This window comes from Bombyx mori, chromosome 19, assembly GCF_030269925.1.
Source record: "Bombyx mori chromosome 19, ASM3026992v2".
NCBI classification, from domain to species: Eukaryota; Metazoa; Arthropoda; class Insecta; order Lepidoptera; family Bombycidae; genus Bombyx; species Bombyx mori.
Window position 1 is genome coordinate 8643866 of NC_085125.1, and position 21146 is coordinate 8665011.

General features: G+C 39.4%; 1 protein-coding gene across 3 annotated transcripts in view; it reads right to left on the reverse strand.

Annotated features, from left to right (window-relative positions):
- Positions 1–21146, reverse strand: part of NGR-A20 (neuropeptide receptor A20) — a 45927-nt gene that overhangs the window by 12558 nt on the left and 12223 nt on the right. For 2 of the 3 annotated variants that reach the window (XM_038017447.2, NM_001134246.2), the window contains 1 exon segment: positions 883–1300. In XM_038017447.2, coding sequence (XP_037873375.1) covers positions 883–1161 — 279 coding nt within the window. In that variant the 5' untranslated portion in view covers positions 1162–1300. 3 annotated transcript variants of the gene reach the window in all.

Below are 21146 nucleotides of genomic sequence, written 5' to 3' on the forward strand. Positions count from 1 at the left end.
AATCATTACAATTATCAATTTTAGATTAATTAAATTACAATAGACTACACCTCAAAGAAACTAAGATTTAAAAATTCACTTCATTACAAATCTTAGTGCGTTTTGATTGCTCTCTCTCTTAATATACAGAGGAAAAAAAACAATATCGTTTTAGCAGCGTGTTTTTCGACAAAACTATCTCCAACAAAAGTTCAAATAAATAAATATGAAATCTCGAAATTCCCAGCGTACTTTCCGTAGAGACGTAGGCGTAACCACAGATGGATCTACTAATTTTACATAAAACAAATCTGTGTTATATAAACATTGTAAAGAAGTACGAACTAAAAGTTGGCTCTTGAAACATAATTGGTTTACGTTATGAAATCAAAAGTGATTGTATACGTTTAAAATCAGCACTAATAGACATTATCGAATGTAGTTAAATAATAAATTATTCCTAAATTCGACAATTAGTGCAATTTCAACTGAAAAAATGCTTGCCGCGGCAACATGAGAAATTTCTTGAGCAAATTTGCGATTCTCAAATTCTATTTACATAATCACCAATCGAATGGCTTAAATTCGCGATCACTTCGGTCACCGAAGAATTGTCCAGTGATGAAGAAGGGGGTCGCTCAAAATACTGAAACCGACCACCACAACGGAAGTGGGTGAACAATCTGGCGTACAGACTTTCTTTATCCTTTATTACATTATATTGATAATATAGAAATGTATAAATATAGAATACAATCCACATGAAACCAAATGACCTTGTTGTGGATTCGCTTAAGTACCTGGCACAGTCGCAGCAATTGATTTGAATACATCAATGTTTTGCACGTCAGAGTACGGACGCTTTTTATCTTGACTTATTAGAAAAATATTCAATCGACTCACCAACAAACTGACGTAGCCGTGAATACTGTTGTATGCTATTATCAAATCTCGGAACTCCCCAGCGCAGTATTCTGTTCCATCGCATTCTTTAACAACGGTTATATTGAATCTGTTTCTCCAATCTTCGAGCACTTTGAGCACTTGTCCGATGTTTGTAGTGTAATTCCCGCCGTGGTTCAATAGGGAATTTATACTGGCATCTTCAAACAAATTGCCGGAGATGTGGGAAAGATTTGTCTGAGTGTCGTAACTACTTCGGGTTTCGTTTTCCGACAGCATTGTTAACGGGGAAAGATCACATCACTGTTAACCTCAAGAAATAATAGTCTTTTTTTGAACCAAAATATCGCGGCACGTATGAAGTAGTTTTAAAATGAACAACGGTGAGTTACATAGCTTTTCCATCGTCGGCGAAATCCTGAAAATAAACAAACACTCTCAGAAACTCTCGTGTAGCGACCAGTACAATTTTGTTCAATTTATATTAGTTACAATAATCTTGTCTTTACAATCTGCTTTACCACGAGTGGTAACATACGTTGCTAGAGCTCACAAGTATATTTCAACAACCTTTATTTTATTAATAAACATACTTTTTTTTAAATCCGATTTCATTGTAGCCTATTGAATGAAAAGGGAATCTTACGATCAAACATATAGCAAATGAACAGCTTCCATACGTTATTGCGTTCAGATAAATAAGTTTAATAGTCCTCCAGCCAGGTGGACTGACGACTTAGTGCGCACGGCGGGAAGTCGTTAGATGCGGAAGGCGGAGGACCGCATTATGTGGAAAGCATTGGGGAAGGCCTATGTCCAGCAGTGGGCAGATAAAGGCTGATGATGATGATGATGATGATTACATTTTACTCACTTTGATCGTAGATCAATAATAATGTTTCCTGAAAATGCATAGTTCATATCCGTGTGAAAAAAGCAAAGCTATATACATCGATACTATGTTTAAATTTGATACACGTAAACTATTAAGTATTTTATGTGTAATGGAAATAAATAGAGGGCATGCGAGAGTCGCTTGTTTGACAAACTCGAGGTCTCCTTAATAATATACAACATGCTTCTTGAAACAAAATTTGAAAAGTTTTGAGACAAGCAAGACTTTGGTAGCATTCCTGCGAGTGCTAATGTCCCTAGCGATAATAACCACCTATAATAAAGCGGTCGAAAACTTCTGAGAAATTTCGAAGTTAAAGTCAGAATACTTCTGAAATGTTAAGCTTCCTCAGTGCGATCAATCAATTCTGCAATACATTGGGTCGGTTCAACTTGACGTGGGATACTCGTTATATCACGGGATCATAAGGAAGCAAGCTGTTATACTGACATATTATTATAATGCTGATGAATATAAAATCGAGGAGCCTTAGATTTGGCTCGATAAGTTTGCTGGAACAAAATTCATGGTCTCTATATTCTTTAGCGATGCAATAGGCTGCTTTAAACGGCTTTTTCCGTAGCACATCAATTAATTTAAATATTTCTCAAGTGATAGACATCGGCTTACCTATTATACTATTCACGTTACTATATGTGTCCACAACCTGAAAGATCGTAACCACTCTCTTCCCGATAGATCTAAGGTTTCATTCTAACGCGAAGATAACAAAATTCATAGAATCGATAGCGTTTTTAGTAACTATTATCGCAAGCTAACACACGAATAATATATTGCATTTTAGCTTTGCTGTCCGCAGAAAACAAACGCGTATGGAGTACGCAGAACCAAAACTAGTATAAACTAATATTTCGTAATATCAACTAACTGATTATAATTCAAAACAAATTAAATAGTCAGTAGCGTCATTACACAATAGATAGCTTAGATTATATGTATAAGGATGAAGAAGAAGTTAAATAACCTCATAAGCTTCAGTAGTAGTAGGTTCATATATCCTTTAATGTATATTCGTAACCCTCAGGCGGAGAGCGGACGTCGGTCGAAAGAGTACAAGGGGAGTCTTTTGGTGGGTAGGGCCATACAACATCCTAAAGCAGCGGTCTGATCCTAACACGCGCCGATCATCAAGTCCCACATCCTTTACACGCCCCCTAGGCGCGGTCACAATTATTCCACACACATACGAAGCAAGAAAGAGTACATATTGACTACGAATATCAAATATCTTTAAAGAAAATATTGACTGCGAACGGAAATCAAAACTCATTATTATTACGTTATATTAGTATGTATATTTATAAATGTATATATGTTAGGAATTGTGTATGTGTATGTGTGTATGTGTATACATATATATATTTCAATTGATTGGTAAACCGCGTGTAATTAGTTTCCAAACGATTCTTTTCCACCTAATGGTTGTCTGGGAGAGATCGCTCTTAGCGATAAGACCGCCAATTGTACTTTTTTTTTGTATTTAATGTTTTGCATTGTTTCTTTTATTGGTTTGCAATAAAGAATACTATCTCTCTCTCTCTTTCTCTCATTCGTGGTACAAAAGGGTCAACTAACACCAGACCAACTTCGATTGACGCCGTCAGTCCCAATGTTGTCATTCCAACTTCCATTTATTAATGATTTCTTGTGAATTTCGTTAGCGCGATTCAGGTAAGATGATCTTCGAATGGTGACCGGCAAGAGGTGAATAGGGAAAGGCTAAGATCGGGCTCAATGGTGTGGGTTGGGAGAAACTTAAGTCCAGCAGTGGACTGTGGGCTGATGATGACGATGTTTCAGGTTTTTGTCAAACAACTTTTATATACCACCGCCCTGCCTATTTCTGCCGTGAAGCAGTAATGCGTTTCGGTTCGAAGGGTGGGGCAGCCGTTGTAACTATACTGAGACCTTAGAACTTATATCTCAAGGTGGGTGGCGCATTTACGTTATAGATGTATATGGGCTCCAGTAACCACTTAACATCAAGTGGGCTGTGAGCTCGTCCACCAATCTAAGCAACAACAAAAAATACTATATCTTCGACTATACTACGATCTAAAAAATACTTAAATAATACTGCGCAATATAATAGTATAATTTATAGCATCATTAACCATGATAATGCTAAATCAATCGTCGAGACAAATCATTTAATACAAATAGATTGAAAACAATACCACGGCTCCGGTTCGAGTTCATAATTAAGCAATTAACTCACATTAATAATATGAAAACATGATTTCCTTTTGTTCGAAAACTTGATCTATCAAGATATGTTTATTTATTTTCATATCGACGCTTGAAAGGCAAACGTCACTAAGCGACAATAACAGCTTTGTACATAAATGACAGGCCATAACTATATTCGATGCGCAAAAAAATATATATTTCTAGGTCTATTAATATCATTTCAATCCTACAGCTAGATTCGTTACAATTTTTTTCAGGTATTTCCCAGCTATATTTTAAATTAATTTCAACTTTAAATTAGTCTACTGTAAAGTTCACGCATTGTCGCTTAGTCATGTTTGCCTTTCAAGCATCGATATATTATTATTTTCTAGTAAAGAAAAGGAAGGTTAAAGTTGACTTTCCTTTTGCCTACATTGGATTAAAGGGTTATATTTAGCAAAATAACTTAATCAAAATATTTATGGGGCAGATATCTGTAAAAACAAAAATCGTAATTTTCACCGCTGAAAGAAACGATAATTATACTTTCAAGCAGTAGTAACTGGCATAATGTTAGCATACAAGACTAAATAATCTTTTAATATGTGTAATTTTTATCAATACTGATTTGTGATTTGTGAAACCTATTAAATGTTTTATTTTGATGTACACTAAACTATAAGTATAGATAATAAAATAAGGTTCCAAGATATCTTATACTGTCCATGGATATTGGATACGGAGCTACTACGAAGAGAAAATTTCCTCGGAACAGTGGTTTTCCGCAAATATTATTGTGATAAGTTACTTACATAAATACTATAGTCTACACTCCGATAGAGGCACCCATCACGTGCGGACGTGCTCATCGACCACTCGATCATCCGGCCTTTGTTCGCCCGGCTTTTGTTAGTCCGGCCATTGTTCGCGCGCCCTGTGTTCGTGGTACATCTGCCGACCAAGTGTTTTTCCTGGAAGTTTTTATTTGTTTTGTTTCCTTTTGTTATTTCTGTGTTCGTGGTACATCTGCCGACAAAGTGTTCCTGGAAGTGTTTATTTGTTTTGTTTCTTTTTGTTATTTCTATTTTGTTGTGTTCTTCTTTAGTAATAGCGCCGCATCGCCACCTGCGTTCAATAGAACCGCTCAGGTCCGAGAAGTTGGGGCCTATTTTTAAGACCCGGGGCCGCCCCACCTGGGCACTCAGCGATCATGGACGCTGTATTTGCGGAGTTCCTCCGACTTCGCTACCCACAGCTCGCCTCAGAGTTTCTGATTTTCAAGGCTAATCACACTGCGAGCCCTCTCGAGGACTCCGCCGTGCTCTCTGCTCCTGCGTCGCCTGTACCTGCGTGCAAAGCTTCTGCATCGAGCACCGCAGTCTCCGTCGTGCCTGTCATTCCCGCGTCGCCTATACTGGCGAGTAAAACTGCTGCGTCGTCCGTCGTGGTCACCGTTCCAGCAGCGCGATCATCCGCGGCCTCCGTCGCGCCCTCCAAAACACCTGCTCGTAGGTCACCTGCGCCCGCCTCCTCGTCCTCCGACTCTGACTCGGACATGGAGGTCGACCTCGCCCCCGCCTCATCGACGGATGGATTCACCCTGGTACAAAAGGGTAAGAAGCGTGCCGCGGAGTCTCGAGCTCTCGCGGCCGCTAAAATTAGCAAAGCCGCGAACGCGTCGCGCCCCCGCCCTCAGACTCCCGTTGCGCCTCCAGCCCGTGCCACTCCGTCGCCGCGTCCGGTGGCACAAAATAAAACCCAGACCCCTCCCCCGGTAATCCTTCAAGAGAAGGCAGCTTGGGATCGAGTTTCCCTGGCCCTTAAGGCCAAAAATATCAATTTCACGAATGCCCGTAACCTCGCGAACGGCATTCAAATTAAGGTTCGAACACCCGACGACCATAGGGCCCTCTCTTCTTACCTCCGTAAGGAGCGTATAAGTTTTCGCACGTATACGCTCCAGGAGGAGCGCGAACTCCGTGCTGTCATACGTGGCATCCCAAAAGAGTTGGATGCCGAGCTCGTCAAGGCCGACCTTCTCGAACAAGGCCTACCGGTTAACTCCGTACACCGCATGCACAAAGGCCGCGGTAGGGAGCCATATAACATGGTTCTCGTCGCCCTCCAGCCTACCCCCGAGGGTAAGGAAATATTCAACATCCGAACGGTCTGTAGCCTTTCCGGAATCGCCGTCGAAACCCCACACAAGAAAGGCACACCTAGCCAGTGCCATAACTACCAATTATACGGGCATTCTTCTCGTAACTGTCACGCGCGCCCCCGATGCGTCAAGTGTTTAGGCGATCACGCCACGGCCCTATGCACTCGCGATCAAAAAACCGCGACGGAACCGCCTAGCTGCGTCCTGTGTCGCACACAGGGTCACCCCGCAAATTACCGCGGATGCCCCCGAGCACCGAAAATAAATCGCCGCGTCGCCCGCCAAAACCGCCTCCGAGCTTCCGGCCCAGACATCAAAGCCTCGGCACCCTCTGTGTCGCAGGCTAAGCCAGCGTTCGTTCCGGCGCCGGTGCCCAGTGTCTCGGCCTGGGTGAAACCGCTGCCGTTCACGAACACGGCTACAACTCCCTCCTCCGCGATTCGTTCCGCCCCCGCGACTCGTCCCTCTCCCGCGACTTGCCCTCCGACCGCGTCCGAAAATCTCGCTTTAGCGATCGACTTCTTTCAGTCGATCAACTTTGAGCGCGTTAACGCTTTGGGCGATGCCATTCGCGCTGCCTCCACTGCACAACACTTTATCGCCGTTGTGCAAGAATACGCCGACGTATACGCGTCATTAAATACGTACGTCCTCCCCTCACTCCGCCGGTAATCAATGGCGTATATAAGTAGAATAAAGCCCCTATCCGTAACGATAGGATTTTTTAACGCTTACGGTCTCGCAAATCGACGTGATCAGGTTTCTGACTTTTTGCGTGACCATCAAATTGATATATTTTTAGTGCAGGAGACCCTACTTAAGCCCGCGCGCCGTGACCCTAAAATCGCGAACTATAACATGGTCAGGAACGACAGGCTCTCTGCTCGTGGTGGTGGTACCGTCATTTACTATAGAAGAGCCCTGCATTGCGTCCCGCTCGATCCTCCCGCGCTCGCCAATATCGAAGCATCAGTGTGCCGAATCTCACTGACGGGACACGCGCCGATCGTTATCGCGTCCGTTTATCTTCCACCGGATAAGATCGTTCTAAGCAGTGATATCGAGGCGCTGCTCGGCATGGGGAGCTCTGTCATTCTGGCGGGTGACCTAAATTGTAAACACATCAGGTGGAACTCACACACCACAACCCCGAATGGCAGGCGGCTTGACGCGTTAGTCGATGATCTCGCTTTCGATATCGTCGCTCCGCTAGCCCCGACTCACTACCCGCTAAATATCGCGCATCGCCCAGATATACTCGACATAGCGTTATTAAAAAACGTAACTCTGCGCTTACACTCGATCGAAGTAGTTTCAGAGTTAGATTCAGACCACCGTCCCGTCGTTATGAAGCTCGGTCGCGCTCCCGATTCCGTTCCCGTCACGAGGACTGTGGTGGATTGGCACACGCTGGGCATCAGCCTGGCTGAATCTGATCCACCATCGCTCCCGTTTAGCCCGGACTCTACCCCGTCTCCTCAGGATACCGCTGAAGCCATAGACATCTTAACGTCTCACATCACCTCGACATTAGATAGGTCATCGAAACAAGTTGTAGCGGAGGACTTCCTTCACCGCTTCAAATTGTCCGACGATATTAGGGAACTCCTTAGAGCTAAGAACGCCTCGATACGCGCTTACGACAGGTATCCTACCGCAGAAAATCGTATTCGAATGCGTGCCCTACAACGCGACGTAAAGTCTCGCATCGCCGAAGTGCGAGATGTCAGATGGTCTGATTTCTTAGAAGGACTCGAGCCCTCTCAAAGGTCTTACTACCGCTTAGCTCGTACTCTCAAATCGGATACGGTAGTAACTATGCCCCCCCTCGTAGGCCCCTCAGGCCGACTCGCGGCGTTCGATGATGACGAAAAAGCAGAGCTGCTGGCCGATACATTGCAAACCCAGTGCACGCCCAGCACTCAATCCGTGGACCCTGTTCATGTAGAATTAGTAGACAGTGAGGTAGAACGCAGAGCCTCCTTGCCACCCTCGGATGCGTTACCACCCGTCACCCCGATGGAAGTTAAAGACTTGATCAAAGACCTACGTCCCCGCAAGGCTCCCGGTTCCGACGGTATATCCAACCGCGTTATTAAACTTCTACCCGTCCAACTCATCGTGATGTTGGCATCTATTTTCAATGCCGCTATGGCGAACTGTATCTTTCCCGCGGTGTGGAAAGAAGCGGACGTTATCGGCATACATAAACCCGGTAAACCAAAAAATCATCCGACGAGCTACCGCCCGATTAGCCTCCTCATGTCTCTAGGCAAACTGTATGAGCGTCTGCTCTACAAACGCCTCAGAGACTTCGTCTCATCCAAGGGCATTCTTATCGATGAACAATTCGGATTCCGTACAAATCACTCATGCGTTCAACAGGTGCACCGCCTCACGGAGCACATTCTTGTGGGGCTTAATCGACCAAAACCGTTATACACGGGAGCTCTCTTCTTCGACGTCGCAAAAGCGTTCGACAAAGTCTGGCACAACGGTTTGATTTTCAAACTATTCAACATGGGTGTGCCGGATAGTCTCGTGCTCATCATACGGGACTTCTTGTCGAACCGCTCTTTTCGATATCGAGTCGAGGGAACCCGCTCCTCCCCACGACCTCTCACAGCTGGAGTCCCGCAAGGCTCTGTCCTCTCACCCCTCCTATTTAGCTTATTCGTTAACGATATTCCCCGGTCGCCGCCGACCCATTTAGCTTTATTCGCTGACGACACGACTGTTTACTATTCCAGTAGAAACAAGTCCCTAATCGCGAAGAAGCTTCAGAGTGCAGCCCTAGCCCTAGGACAGTGGTTCCGAAAATGGCGCATAGACATCAACCCAGCGAAAAGCACTGCGGTGCTATTTCAAAGGGGAAGCTCCACACGGATTTCCTCCCGGATTAGGAGGAGGAATCTCACACCCCCGATTACTCTCTTTAGACAACCCATACCCTGGGCCAGGAAGGTCAAGTACCTGGGCGTTACCCTGGATGCATCGATGACATTCCGCCCGCATATAAAATCAGTCCGTGACCGTGCCGCGTTTATTCTCGGTAGACTCTACCCCATGATCTGTAAGCGGAGTAAAATGTCCCTTCGGAACAAGGTGACACTTTACAAAACTTGCATAAGGCCCGTCATGACTTACGCGAGTGTGGTGTTCGCTCACGCGGCCCGCACACACATAGACACCCTCCAATCTCTACAATCCCGCTTTTGCAGGTTAGCCGTCGGAGCTCCGTGGTTCGTAAGGAACGTTGACCTACACGACGACCTGGGCCTCGAATCTATCCAGAAATACATGAAGTCAGCGTCGGAACGGTACTTCGATAAGGCTATGCGTCATGATAATCGCCTTATCGTTGCCGCCGCTGACTACTCCCCGAATCCTGATCACGCAGGAGCCAGTCACCGTCGACGCCCTAGACACGTCCTTACGGATCCATCAGATCCAATAACCTTTGCATTAGACGCCTTCAGCTCTAACACTAGGAGCAGGCTTAGGGACCTCGGTAACCGTACTCGTCGAACTCGACAAAGAGTTCGCCGTGCAACCTAACCCATGAATCAGCTCGCTGAGTTTCTCGCCGGATCTTCTCAGCGGGTCGCGATTCCGATCCGGTAGTAGATTCATTCGCGAAGCAGCTACTCTTGAGCTGTTAGGTCTCCTTCGGAGGCGCTCGGCTAGCTGTTAGCAAATCCCACCCCTCCTGGCTGAGCCTTTGCTCGCCCACCTGTCCTGGTGAAACTGGAAAGGCCTTCGGGCCACCAGTAATCCATCAATCATAAAAAAAAAAAAAAAAACTATAGTCTAATAAAAATTTCAAATTCAAAATTTTGGTTCCATATTTGTTTTCTGGTGTGTGGTGTTATTACTATTTGTTTTTTGTGTGGACGAGCTCACAGTTCACCTGGTGTTAAGTGATTACCGGAGCCCATAGACATCTTCAACGTACCTAAATGCCGCCGTAACAGTAGAACGGCTGCTCCATCCTTCAAACCGAAACACATTACTGCTTCACTGCAGAAATAGGCAGGGTGGTGGTATCTACCCGTGCGGACTCACAAGAGGTCCTACCACCAATAAAGTATATCTGACGTTCACTTTGCAGCCTGTGTAATGATAGTAATGGGCGATTTTATTTCAAATTTCACTCACAAATCATTTAATGCAATTAATTATGCATCGCAGCTATGAAAAAAAGACAACTTAAATTCAACCGTGAAGGGAAATTAAATTCTTCCACAAACTTCCAGACTTTTTTTACATGTTAAATAGTTACCATAGATGATCAAGTCAGCTGACGGCCCATTGAGTGTCATGGATTTATGGGCGCAAACGCCACTATTGATAATAATTAATATAATTTATAGTTTAGTTTATCAAATGTTATTATTTATTTACTGTTAGTAAGATGAAACTGCTATTCTACCATATTTAATATTTAGTAGACACTGTTTTGATGTGAAAGTGTACAAAATATGTTTAATGTTTATTTTATTGTTTAAAAACACAAGTGATTGTTAAAATAATCAAATATTAATAAAGCATAACATATAAATAGTAAATTATGTTATAATTAACATTAATAATTTGATTAAGTATGTATTGCAATTCTTATGGTAATCATATTGTTGGCGTATTATTAGGCTGGATAATAATAATGTTCGTTTATATTAGTTAAAAGTAATTTATCTATACTAATATTACAGGAGATATTTGTTTGTTTGTTTGTATAGAATAGGCTCTGAAACTACTGAACCGATTTGAAAAATTCTTTCACTGTTTGGAAGCTACACTATTCCCGAGCGACATAGGCTATAATCTTTTTTGAAAAAATTAGGGATCCTTACTAAAACTCGAATAATGTAACTCAAAGTGTAAAAAAATTACCTAAAATATTCTTTACATCGCGTGCCCTGCGAAAACTATTGATGATAGAATAAAATAATGTACTACGACTTTGTAGAACACATTATTATTTACAAAAAGTGTCGCGATAGCATATCTCAGTTAGCATATCATATATCAGTCTAACCATTATAGTTATGCCGCAATAAGTGTTCTTTTATTTAAAAAAATAAAACAACGTGAAATATCGTTGAAATTTTTGTTAAAGACCCGAGCGGAGCGGGGGTCGGGCCGCTAGTGTAAAATAAACCAATGTCAGGGTCATGTAAAAATCACTAAAATATGTATTGTGAATATTAAGCTATATTTTGTGAATTGTTTTGCAGTAATTACATAATTTGTTTGTATAAAAAAAGTTGTAATTGCTATAACTAATACAAAATGGCTAATTGTGTAAAAACTAAGAAGTTGCTTACAAGAAGTTGGTTACAAAATTTATGCATACGCTTTATTTTTGGTTTACGCAAATATGATCATGTCTCGCAGTACAGATCACAACTTAATTGGTTACCTATCCGACTTCGCCGTGATGTACATGTTTTATGTATGCTGTTCAACATCCTTAATAACCCAGCTGTTCCCCGGTACCTCCGTGAGCGCTTCGATTACCAGATGCCCCGAGGTGTACCCTGTCGTACAAGTAGATCCCTTCTCCTTAATTTTCCCCCTCACTCCTCCAGCCGCTACGGCGGTTCGTTCACTGTGCAGTCTGTGCGTCTGTGGAACTCAGTTCCACACTCAATCCGTGCAAGTCCCTCACTTGAGGTATTCAGGAAGGCATTAAAGAAGCACTATCTATCTATTTAGTATTACTTATATATATTTATTTTATGTATTTCATTATATATGTACGTGTATGTATATGTTTACGTTATTTATGTGTGTATGTATATATATGTAGTCTAATATATTATGTATTAGTGTTTTTTGTTTTTTTTTTTTTATTAAGTTCTTGTCTAGATTGTAAATTGATTAGATTGTATTCTTCTACCCACTCATTTAAAGCTTTCCTTCGTTAAGAACGGTTAGCTGGTAGAAAACTCAATTGTTGAGTTAAGCTCGCCATTTTTTATATCTTACGCAATTATTGTAATATTAACTGTGTGTACAATAAAGAATATTTTTTTGCTTTTTGTAATAAACCAGTAATGTTAACGTTTCATAGAATTGTAATGTATTTTCATTGTAATAGATTTTATGTGAAAACCCTGGCGTAACGCCTACAGGTACATAGACACCACCAGATATTTAGAGAAATGGAGTCTTTGCATTTTAATCTTTAAAAATATTTTCTACTGCATACATATTTAAATAGATTTCAAATATCAACAAAGTAGCTAGCAGAAACAATAGCTTAACAGTAATCCCCAAAATATATACTAAAATAATTACTAAACTTCATACGATGTTGTTTTCGAATGACAATTATTTTAGTGGCGACAAACGCAATGCATATTTTATTATTTTAGATAATAACACAGCAGAACCGTTGTCTACTGCTTAAGATACTTTTCAAATATCTTTTGAAGAAGGACCTATCATAGCTCTAGCGACGGGATTTCATTCCAGAGCAGAATGGTACTTGGCAAAAAGATCTCTGAAAATGAACTGAAGATTAGCGTGGAGTTTCCACATAGTCTGAATAAACCTCGCTACGGGTGCGAATGGAGTTATTTAAAATTTAATAAAGAGATAGTGCAGTCATTTCATGTTCAGTTTTTAATGAATACTAAACCCGTAGAGTACAAAACTTTTTGTAAAAATATTGAAAAATAAATGAAATAATCCGAAGTATGTAAGCTTGTTATAGATGAAAACCCGATAAATAGAAAAATATCGTAATAATCAATTTTGACAAATTCACAAGGTATGATGAAAAATTATTATTAAATCAGTTTTGATAATTTTTATTTGATGTTGAAAGATTTCAAACTCTGGTACAGCGGACAAGTCATTAATAGTACACGATGAATATTATATTTTCACGAAACTATTTTTTGTGAAATTTCAAGTAGGTAATAATAATACTACAATACTACAATTTGAAGGATAATCATATTGCAATAGAATACAGGACTTTTCAATTAAGATGGATTTGAAACACTCACAAACAAAGCAACTTCTATATATGTAGTTCATATTCGGTTTTATGACAGCGTTGCTTTTTAATCTTGATATTAATTGTTTACATAATAATTTATGGCTAAAATATTTTCAACGCTTCCAGAACGTGCTACTATTTTTTTTTAATAAGAATTCCTACAAAGTTCCAAGCCTATAATTAACTGAGGCAGCTTGCCGTTTAACAAATTATGAACAATTTTTCATTTTTTAATTGAAACAACGGCTGTAGTTATTTATTCTAGCTGTTTTAATACCAAAAAAAGAACGGATATTCAAAAACGTATTGGTACTGTTAAATAATCTTTTATATAATAGAATAAATATAAAATATATTTTATTAAGATTTTATTACGAATTTCTAATATCTCACGATGGATATATTAATGGATGTTTAGTGTTTTAAAAATTTAAACTGATAAATTAATTATTTAACTTTTATTACTTCTTACGTTTTAAACACTACGATTTTGTTAGTCATGGACGAATATAGACGATCAGTTTTAAATTTACGAAAACTGAAGAAAACATTCACCAATTAAAACAGAAATTTTGCGGGGTAAGGGTAAGGGATTCTTAAGATTTTTCTATTTCAAAACCAGAAACGTAACATATCTATATCTATCACCAAAAGCTAATCTTCTGAATACTATAATACATTTCCTTTTTTGATGTTCCGGAAAATGATAACCCTTTCCCAGGGCTGATGTATCCTACAAATATTTGAGTATCGCAAAAAGTGAAAACATCTTCAAGTCCGAACCTTTCATATTTTCGGTGAGTTCGTTTATATTTGCTGAACTTATGCCACTTTAGTTCACTTCAAACAACGCCTTTGAAGTTAAAAACAAAATCGTATTTCTATTGTGCGTCAGGAAGACGAAAAGTTCAGTTCAACAAACCCAGAAATAAAATCTTGAGAGCATCGATTATGTCGTACCTCTTTGCTTCCAATTACACTATAATATCGTTACATAACATGTTAGAGACACGAAATATTTTTTCTAAATCGTTTGTATGGAGTGTCAAACACCGTTTGTACATGTTGTACTGCCCATATTCATATTGCCAGCCCGCACGGGTGAATACCGCCATATTGCCAAATACTTCAGCAAGCAGTTAGGAATTGAACACCACATTTTGCAAGTTGAGTGGCGTCATTGGCTAGGTCATGAACTTCGTAAGCTATAAACACCTATATAATGGCGGATTTTAATAATTCAGCGTTATTAACTATTACCTTTTTCCTTAATGATAAATTATTGTAGTTATTAGCTTGAATTGTATTTTCTTACGTTGCCTTAAGTAATTTATAACGCCAAGATTAATTTTATTTCCAACCAAAATAAAAACGTGGCAAAACAGAGACACGGAAATTCAAAGGCGAAACTTAATAAAACCGCGATTGACAAAGGGAAACCTTAATGCGGAATGAGGCACTACGGAATTTGTGGGACGAACATAATTGTGGAAGCCACTTATTTGTACCTGGACAAATTCACGTAATCAAGGAGCCGTAATTATCTCCCCGGGGAGTACACAAGATACGACGGAATAATTACTGGAATGAAAATGTGGATTGCGGAAATCCAACCTCAATTAATGTGCAGTTTCATGCATTTATCTCGGATGAATGTTAGTATTCTAACCGTTTAAACAACAATTAGTACTTTTAGCAATTTAGTTTAAAATAATTCGTTACGAAATAACTTTTTGAACTCTTAAGAAAATGTTAAAAAAAGCTGTAAACAACAGAAATCCTCTGATAAAAGATTGGAAATAAATTCTAGTATTGAAAAGTTTGTTACAATATTGTTATCGATACCTCTCTGATTCAAAAAAAACCGGCTTTGTGCCTTCAACTTCTTTGCATGGCCATATAGTCGTTATATGTGGACGTGGCAGAGCATTTAAAAATATTACCTCAATTTTTGAAGTGAAACTTCCTTATCGGCGTTGGAAAAAAATTTACCGTCACATTTTTCGGTTACGCGTCACATTTTTCCGTTACGCGCCATCTTTTAATTAACGGCTGTATGTTCTGAAGTATGGATGCGCATTTGAGAAACCGACCTCATGTCTCAAGGTGGGTCACGGAATACATTTTGTAATTGCAATAATCCCAGGTAACCCACTTAATATCACGTGGACCGTGCTATTATTGTTATTACGTAAAATAATAGGAAGAAAAGTACCAGGGTATTATGATATCAAAGAGATGTATTATTATAACTTTACTCTGACGTACAGCCTTCTTTATTAATTAACGGCTGTATGTTCTGAAGTATGGATTCCGATTTGAGAAATTGACCTCATGTCTCCAGGTGGATTACGGAAATCATTTTGTAATTCCAATAATCTCAGGGAGCCCACTTAATAATATCACGTGGACCGTGCTGTATTACTGTTATTACGTAAAATAATAGGAAGAAAAGTACCAGGGTATTATGATAGCAAAGAGATTTATTAATAATTAACGGCGGTATGTTCTGAAGCATGGTTTCGGATTTGAGAAATCGACCTCATGTCTCAAGGTGGGTCAAACTTCACGAACCTCAGGAACCCCATTTAACACCACGTGGACCGTGCTATTATTATTAATTTATAGGAAGAAAAGTACCAGGGTATTATGATATCAAAGAGATGTATTATTAAAATGCTGTAATAATCTTAGTAGCAAAAAGGTAAAGTGAAATAATTGTATTATTTGTATTCATGTCTATGATAATAAAATCCTTTTGTTTAAACTTTATCTAATTTAACTTTATTTAACCAATTTCTAGAAAGTTGCATGTAGATCATTTTTCGAAAAATAAGGCCATAAACAAGTTTCACTTCTTACGTGTGTACACTAGTACACGCACACATTTTTATTTGAACAATGTCCTAATCAAACTATTAAATTATCGGAGGCAGACGGCGCCCAATATGCAAATTTTTAATAATTACAATAATTGGATTGCTATAAAAATAAAACATTATGTAGTTAAATATGCGACGTTTCGACACACGTGTTCATTTAATATCAACATAAAATATAACAAAATAAAGAATTTTCTATATTAAGACATAATTTGTGACAAAAAACGATAATACAATTAATATTAGCACATATGTATATAAAATATGTTACAAAAATGTATGTTTGAATACTTACTTGTACATTTGCCAAGATTATTGCCGCGTTTAATACAATTAATAATATCGTCTCTTACATTAAGAATTTTCATTAAAAAAATACAATATTATATGAACATGATCTTAAATCACAATATTTTTAAGCTATTGCATAGATTTTATCGCGGGCCTTGAGCGCGACCGAATCATTAAATTCCGTAACGAAAAAAACCTAGCACCCCTCACTCCGCCTACCATGTAGCTCGCGTTCAACACATTCACACGTTGCGCTTGTGTAGTGTTTGTGAATAAGCGCGTGGCGTCACGTCACACTACATGCGCATCATGAAAAGTCTGCCCATCTCTCTCTCGCGCGGTCTAGCTTATGAGTGTGAAGGAGACAGTTAAGGTTTTGCTTTTATTAATGTTTAATATAGCGTGGTCTTGTTTTATTATTGTTTTAATATTAAATTATCATTATCTAATTATAATTGCATAAGTTGATAAAAAATGCAATAGCTTTACCGCAGCAGTTCCCGAGTGCCACACGTTTTTTATTTTATTTTAATCCCTCTGTCTACATCGCTTATTATTTTAAACTGTCAGATAACTTTAATACTGTTGTTACCTTTTATGTCGCTCGCTACTATATCGTTTATAATTAAATACAAAATATCGTGCTTATAAATTAATTAATGTATTTAATAAACTCCAAAATACGGTATTTCACTTTTAATGCAGGTGAAACCGAGGGGTCACATCTAGTATTTGCATTCATTATATCAATCTTGTCTGTACGAAACAAAAATTATGGTTTTATTTTCTTATACAAGTCATTTGAGTCCATTTACTTTTTTTTGAATAGATCGTATTATTAACATATACACAAACACCACACCTGTTGAATAAGTTTTTATTCTAAACCAATCGCTTTAGTTTACATTTCGATTGATATGATTTAAAACATATACTGCTTATGTTTTTTATTAAAACATGTATTTTTTTATTATTTATTATAATACAAAATATTGTTGTAGTATAGTTTTTTTTATTATTTCTGTATAAGGAATTAGAAGGTGTTGAATAACAAACATAAGATATAAATTAATGTTAATTAAATAATGAAATTATAAGCGGACATTCACATTTTCTGTTCTTCTTCTTCTTTTTCTCCACCTTATCCCACTAGGTGGGGTCGGCACAGCAAATTCTTCTCTTCCATTCTCTTCTATCAGCCGTCATTTCAACACTCACTCCTCTCTCTCTCTCTCATATCGTCATTCACACACTCCATCCAGGTCTTCTTCGGTCGACCTCTTCCCCCTCCACCTCTAACATTTTCTATTATTGATTATAATAAAAATAAAACATGTAATAATTGTTTGAATACATGTATAAAGAGCGTTCACGGCCATAATAGCGCCGGTAATAGGTACGTATTACATACACAGAATATTCTTATGAGTGTTATCAGAAATGTCATTTCATAAATATGAAATCAGAAGTCAAACCTCACGCGAACTCAATAAAGCACCGTACGTCGTAGGGAATGCGGATATGAGTAGTAATCATATCAGTGAAAAGGATCCTCGAAATGGAGCAAAGTGAGAAATGTGTTAGGGAAAATGTAAGTGCTAGCAAATTTTGTAAAATGTATTGAAACATCGTGATTTCCCCGGAAACTTTTATGTTCTATATATCTCTCGTATTATGGATACAATAAAATGGTATTAACTAAATTTAGTTTAAGCATTTGTGTAAATTAACGTTTTTAATATTGCAACAATTAGATTGGCAAGTAATTAACGGCCGTCTGGTGTAATGGTGTGTGACATGGTCACCAAGGGGGTCGCGGGTTCGAATCCCGCCAAGAGAAGATATTTGTATGTTAAATATAAAATGACTTTTAGAGGATTATGGATGTTTCTTAAATATATGTATGTGTGTAATATAAATCTTACATTTTTTTCCGTTATCTGGTAACACAAGTTCTTTAGGAACTTAGAACGGGACCAGTTACAGTGGCGTGATTGTTTAAAAAAAACGATTAGATAATTAGATATGATGATTATTTTAGTTTTACTATTATAATTGTTGTTATTTAGATTGTTCATCATAATCTCAAATATCTAACATTCGTTCATAGCTTACTTTTCTTAAAACTCGTCAACAAGCTGGTTCTATCTGTTCTTATTTATCTATTTCTTGACGACTGACTTTTGTAAGTCATCATCAAGTATTGGTATTTCTCGCTAATTATAAAACAAAATAATTAGAAATAATTCAGTTTCTTTGAGTTGTTTTTCGGTGATGAATTGAGATGGCTTTGATATTATAGATATTTCATTCAAGCACTCAGTATTATCAACTGTATAATGTAAGTATAATAAAATATATATAAAATAAAATAAAATATATAATAATAAATAATAAAAGCACTGCGTGTTAACTTCGACTTGCGATTCGAATTTTTTTATTACGATTATCATTATATATAGCAGGGGTCACTAATTCATTTCGCTCGGGGTCCGCTTTAAGAAATAAAATGAGCATTGCGGTCCGATTAACAATTTATAGAAAAAAAAAGATGTGTGGTGTCGCGGGACACCGGATAAAAACGAAGTTCCTTATTATAAAAAGATTAATTTTAAGTACTATTCGAGATATAAAGAAAATAATTATTAGGGTATACATTTTTATTAAGATTTTTTTATTGATAAAAGTTAAAAGAAAAATGTTATTTTTTGTACGTTATTACAAAGTTAAGTCGTATACTGTATGCATTACTAATAAAAATCTTACGTTACGGATGTTTTTTCCCGGTTAAGGTACCCCTCCGCATCGTCCCATAAGGAACTTCATTCCAATAAACAAATATAATTACGGATATAATAAAAGTATTTTTTTAAACATTAATGAAAAAATTACCTTTTTTGTTGCTGTCTGTATGAAGTTTGGAGTAAAATTGTTGCAGCGAGACATTAAATCCTAGGGTTGTTTCATCAGTAAGTCGAGATCGAAATTTATTCTTAAAGATCTTCCAAAATGCTGCTTCACAAAAATATGTTGACCCAAACAAAGTAAGAAGTTACAAAGCAATTTTTTGCAGTTCTGGATATTTATTACCACACACAAATTTTATCCAGAAACTTCCGTACTCTGTAGTGCAAGTTGCTGTGTTTTCGCGGTACACACAAAACGGGTCGGCGGTCCGCCATTTGGCGACCCCTGATATACTCGTATAGTATAAACAAAGGAACATAAATAAACCCATCTCTTATGTGACTGAAAGCATAAATATCTTTAATTTTTTATGATTGGGAGATTACTGGTGGCCCGGAGGCCTTTCCAGCTTCACCAGGACAGGTGGGCGAGCAAAGGCTCAGCCAGGAGGGGTGGGATTTGCTAACAACTGCCCGAGCGCCTCCGAAGGAGACCTAACAACTCAAGAGCAGTTCTTCGCGAATGAATCTACTACCGGATCGGAATCGCGACCCACTGAGAAGATCCGGCGAGAAACTCAGCGGGCTGATGCATGGGTTAGGCTGCACGTCGACCTCTTTGTCGAGTTCGACGAGTACGGTTACCGGGGTTCCTCAGCCTGCTCCTAGTGTTAGAGCTGAAGGTATCTAATGCAAGAGTTATTGGATCTGATGGATCCGTAAGGACGTGTCTAGGGCGACCACGGTGACTTGCTCCTGCGTGATCAGGATTCGGGGAGTAGTCAGCGGCGGCAACGATAAGGCGATTATCATGACGCATAGCCTTATCGAAGTAACGTTCCGACACTGACTTCATGTGTTTGCGGATCGATTCGAGGCCCAGGTCGACGTTCTACGACGGCTAACCTGCAAAAGCGGGATTGTAGGGATTGGAGGGTGTCTATGTGTGTGCGGGCCGCGTGAGCGAACACCACACTCGCGTAAGTCATGACGGGCCTTATGCAAGTTTTGTAAAGTGTCAACTTGTTCCGAAGGGACATTTTACTCCGCTTACAGATCATGGGATAGAGTCTGCCGAGAATAAATGCGGCACGATCGCGGACTGTTTTTATATGCGGGCGGAATGTCATGGATGCATCCAGGGTGACTCCCAGGTACTTGACCTTCCTAGCCCAGGGTATAGGTTGGCCGAAGAGGGTGATCGGGGGTGTGATATTTCTCCTCCTAATGCGGGAGGAAATAAGCGGTGAGTTTCCCCTTTGAAATAACACTGCTGTGCTTTTCGCTGGGTTGATGTCTATGCGCCATTTTCGGAACCACTGTCCGAGGGTTAACGCTGCACTCTGGAGCTTACTCGCGATTAGGGACTTGTTTCTACTTGAGTAGTAAACGGTTGTGTCGTCAGCGAATAAGGCTAGCTGGGTCGGCGGCGACCGGGGTATATCGTTAATAAATAAACTAAATAGGAGCGGAGAGAGAACGGAGCCTTGCGGGACTCCAGCCGTGAGTGATCGCGGGGAGGAGCGGGTTCCCTCTACTCGATATCGAAAAGAGCGGTTCGACAAGAAGTCTCGTATGATGAGCACGAGACTGTCCTGTACGCCCATGTTGAAAAGTTTGAAAATCAAACCGTTGTGCCAGACTTTGTCGAACGCTTTTGCGACGTCGAAGAAGAGGGCTCCCGTATAGATCGGTTTTGGTCGGTTAAGTCCTACAAGAATGTGCTCCGTGAGTCGGTGCACCTGTTGTACGCATGAGTGATTTTCACGGAATCCGAATTGTTCATCGATGAGAATGCCCTTTGATGAGACGAAGTCTCTGAGGCGTTTGTAGAGCAGACGCTCATACAGTTTGCCCAGAGACATGAGGAGGCTAATCGGGCGGTAGCTCGTCGGATGATTTTTTGGTTTACCGGGTTTATGTA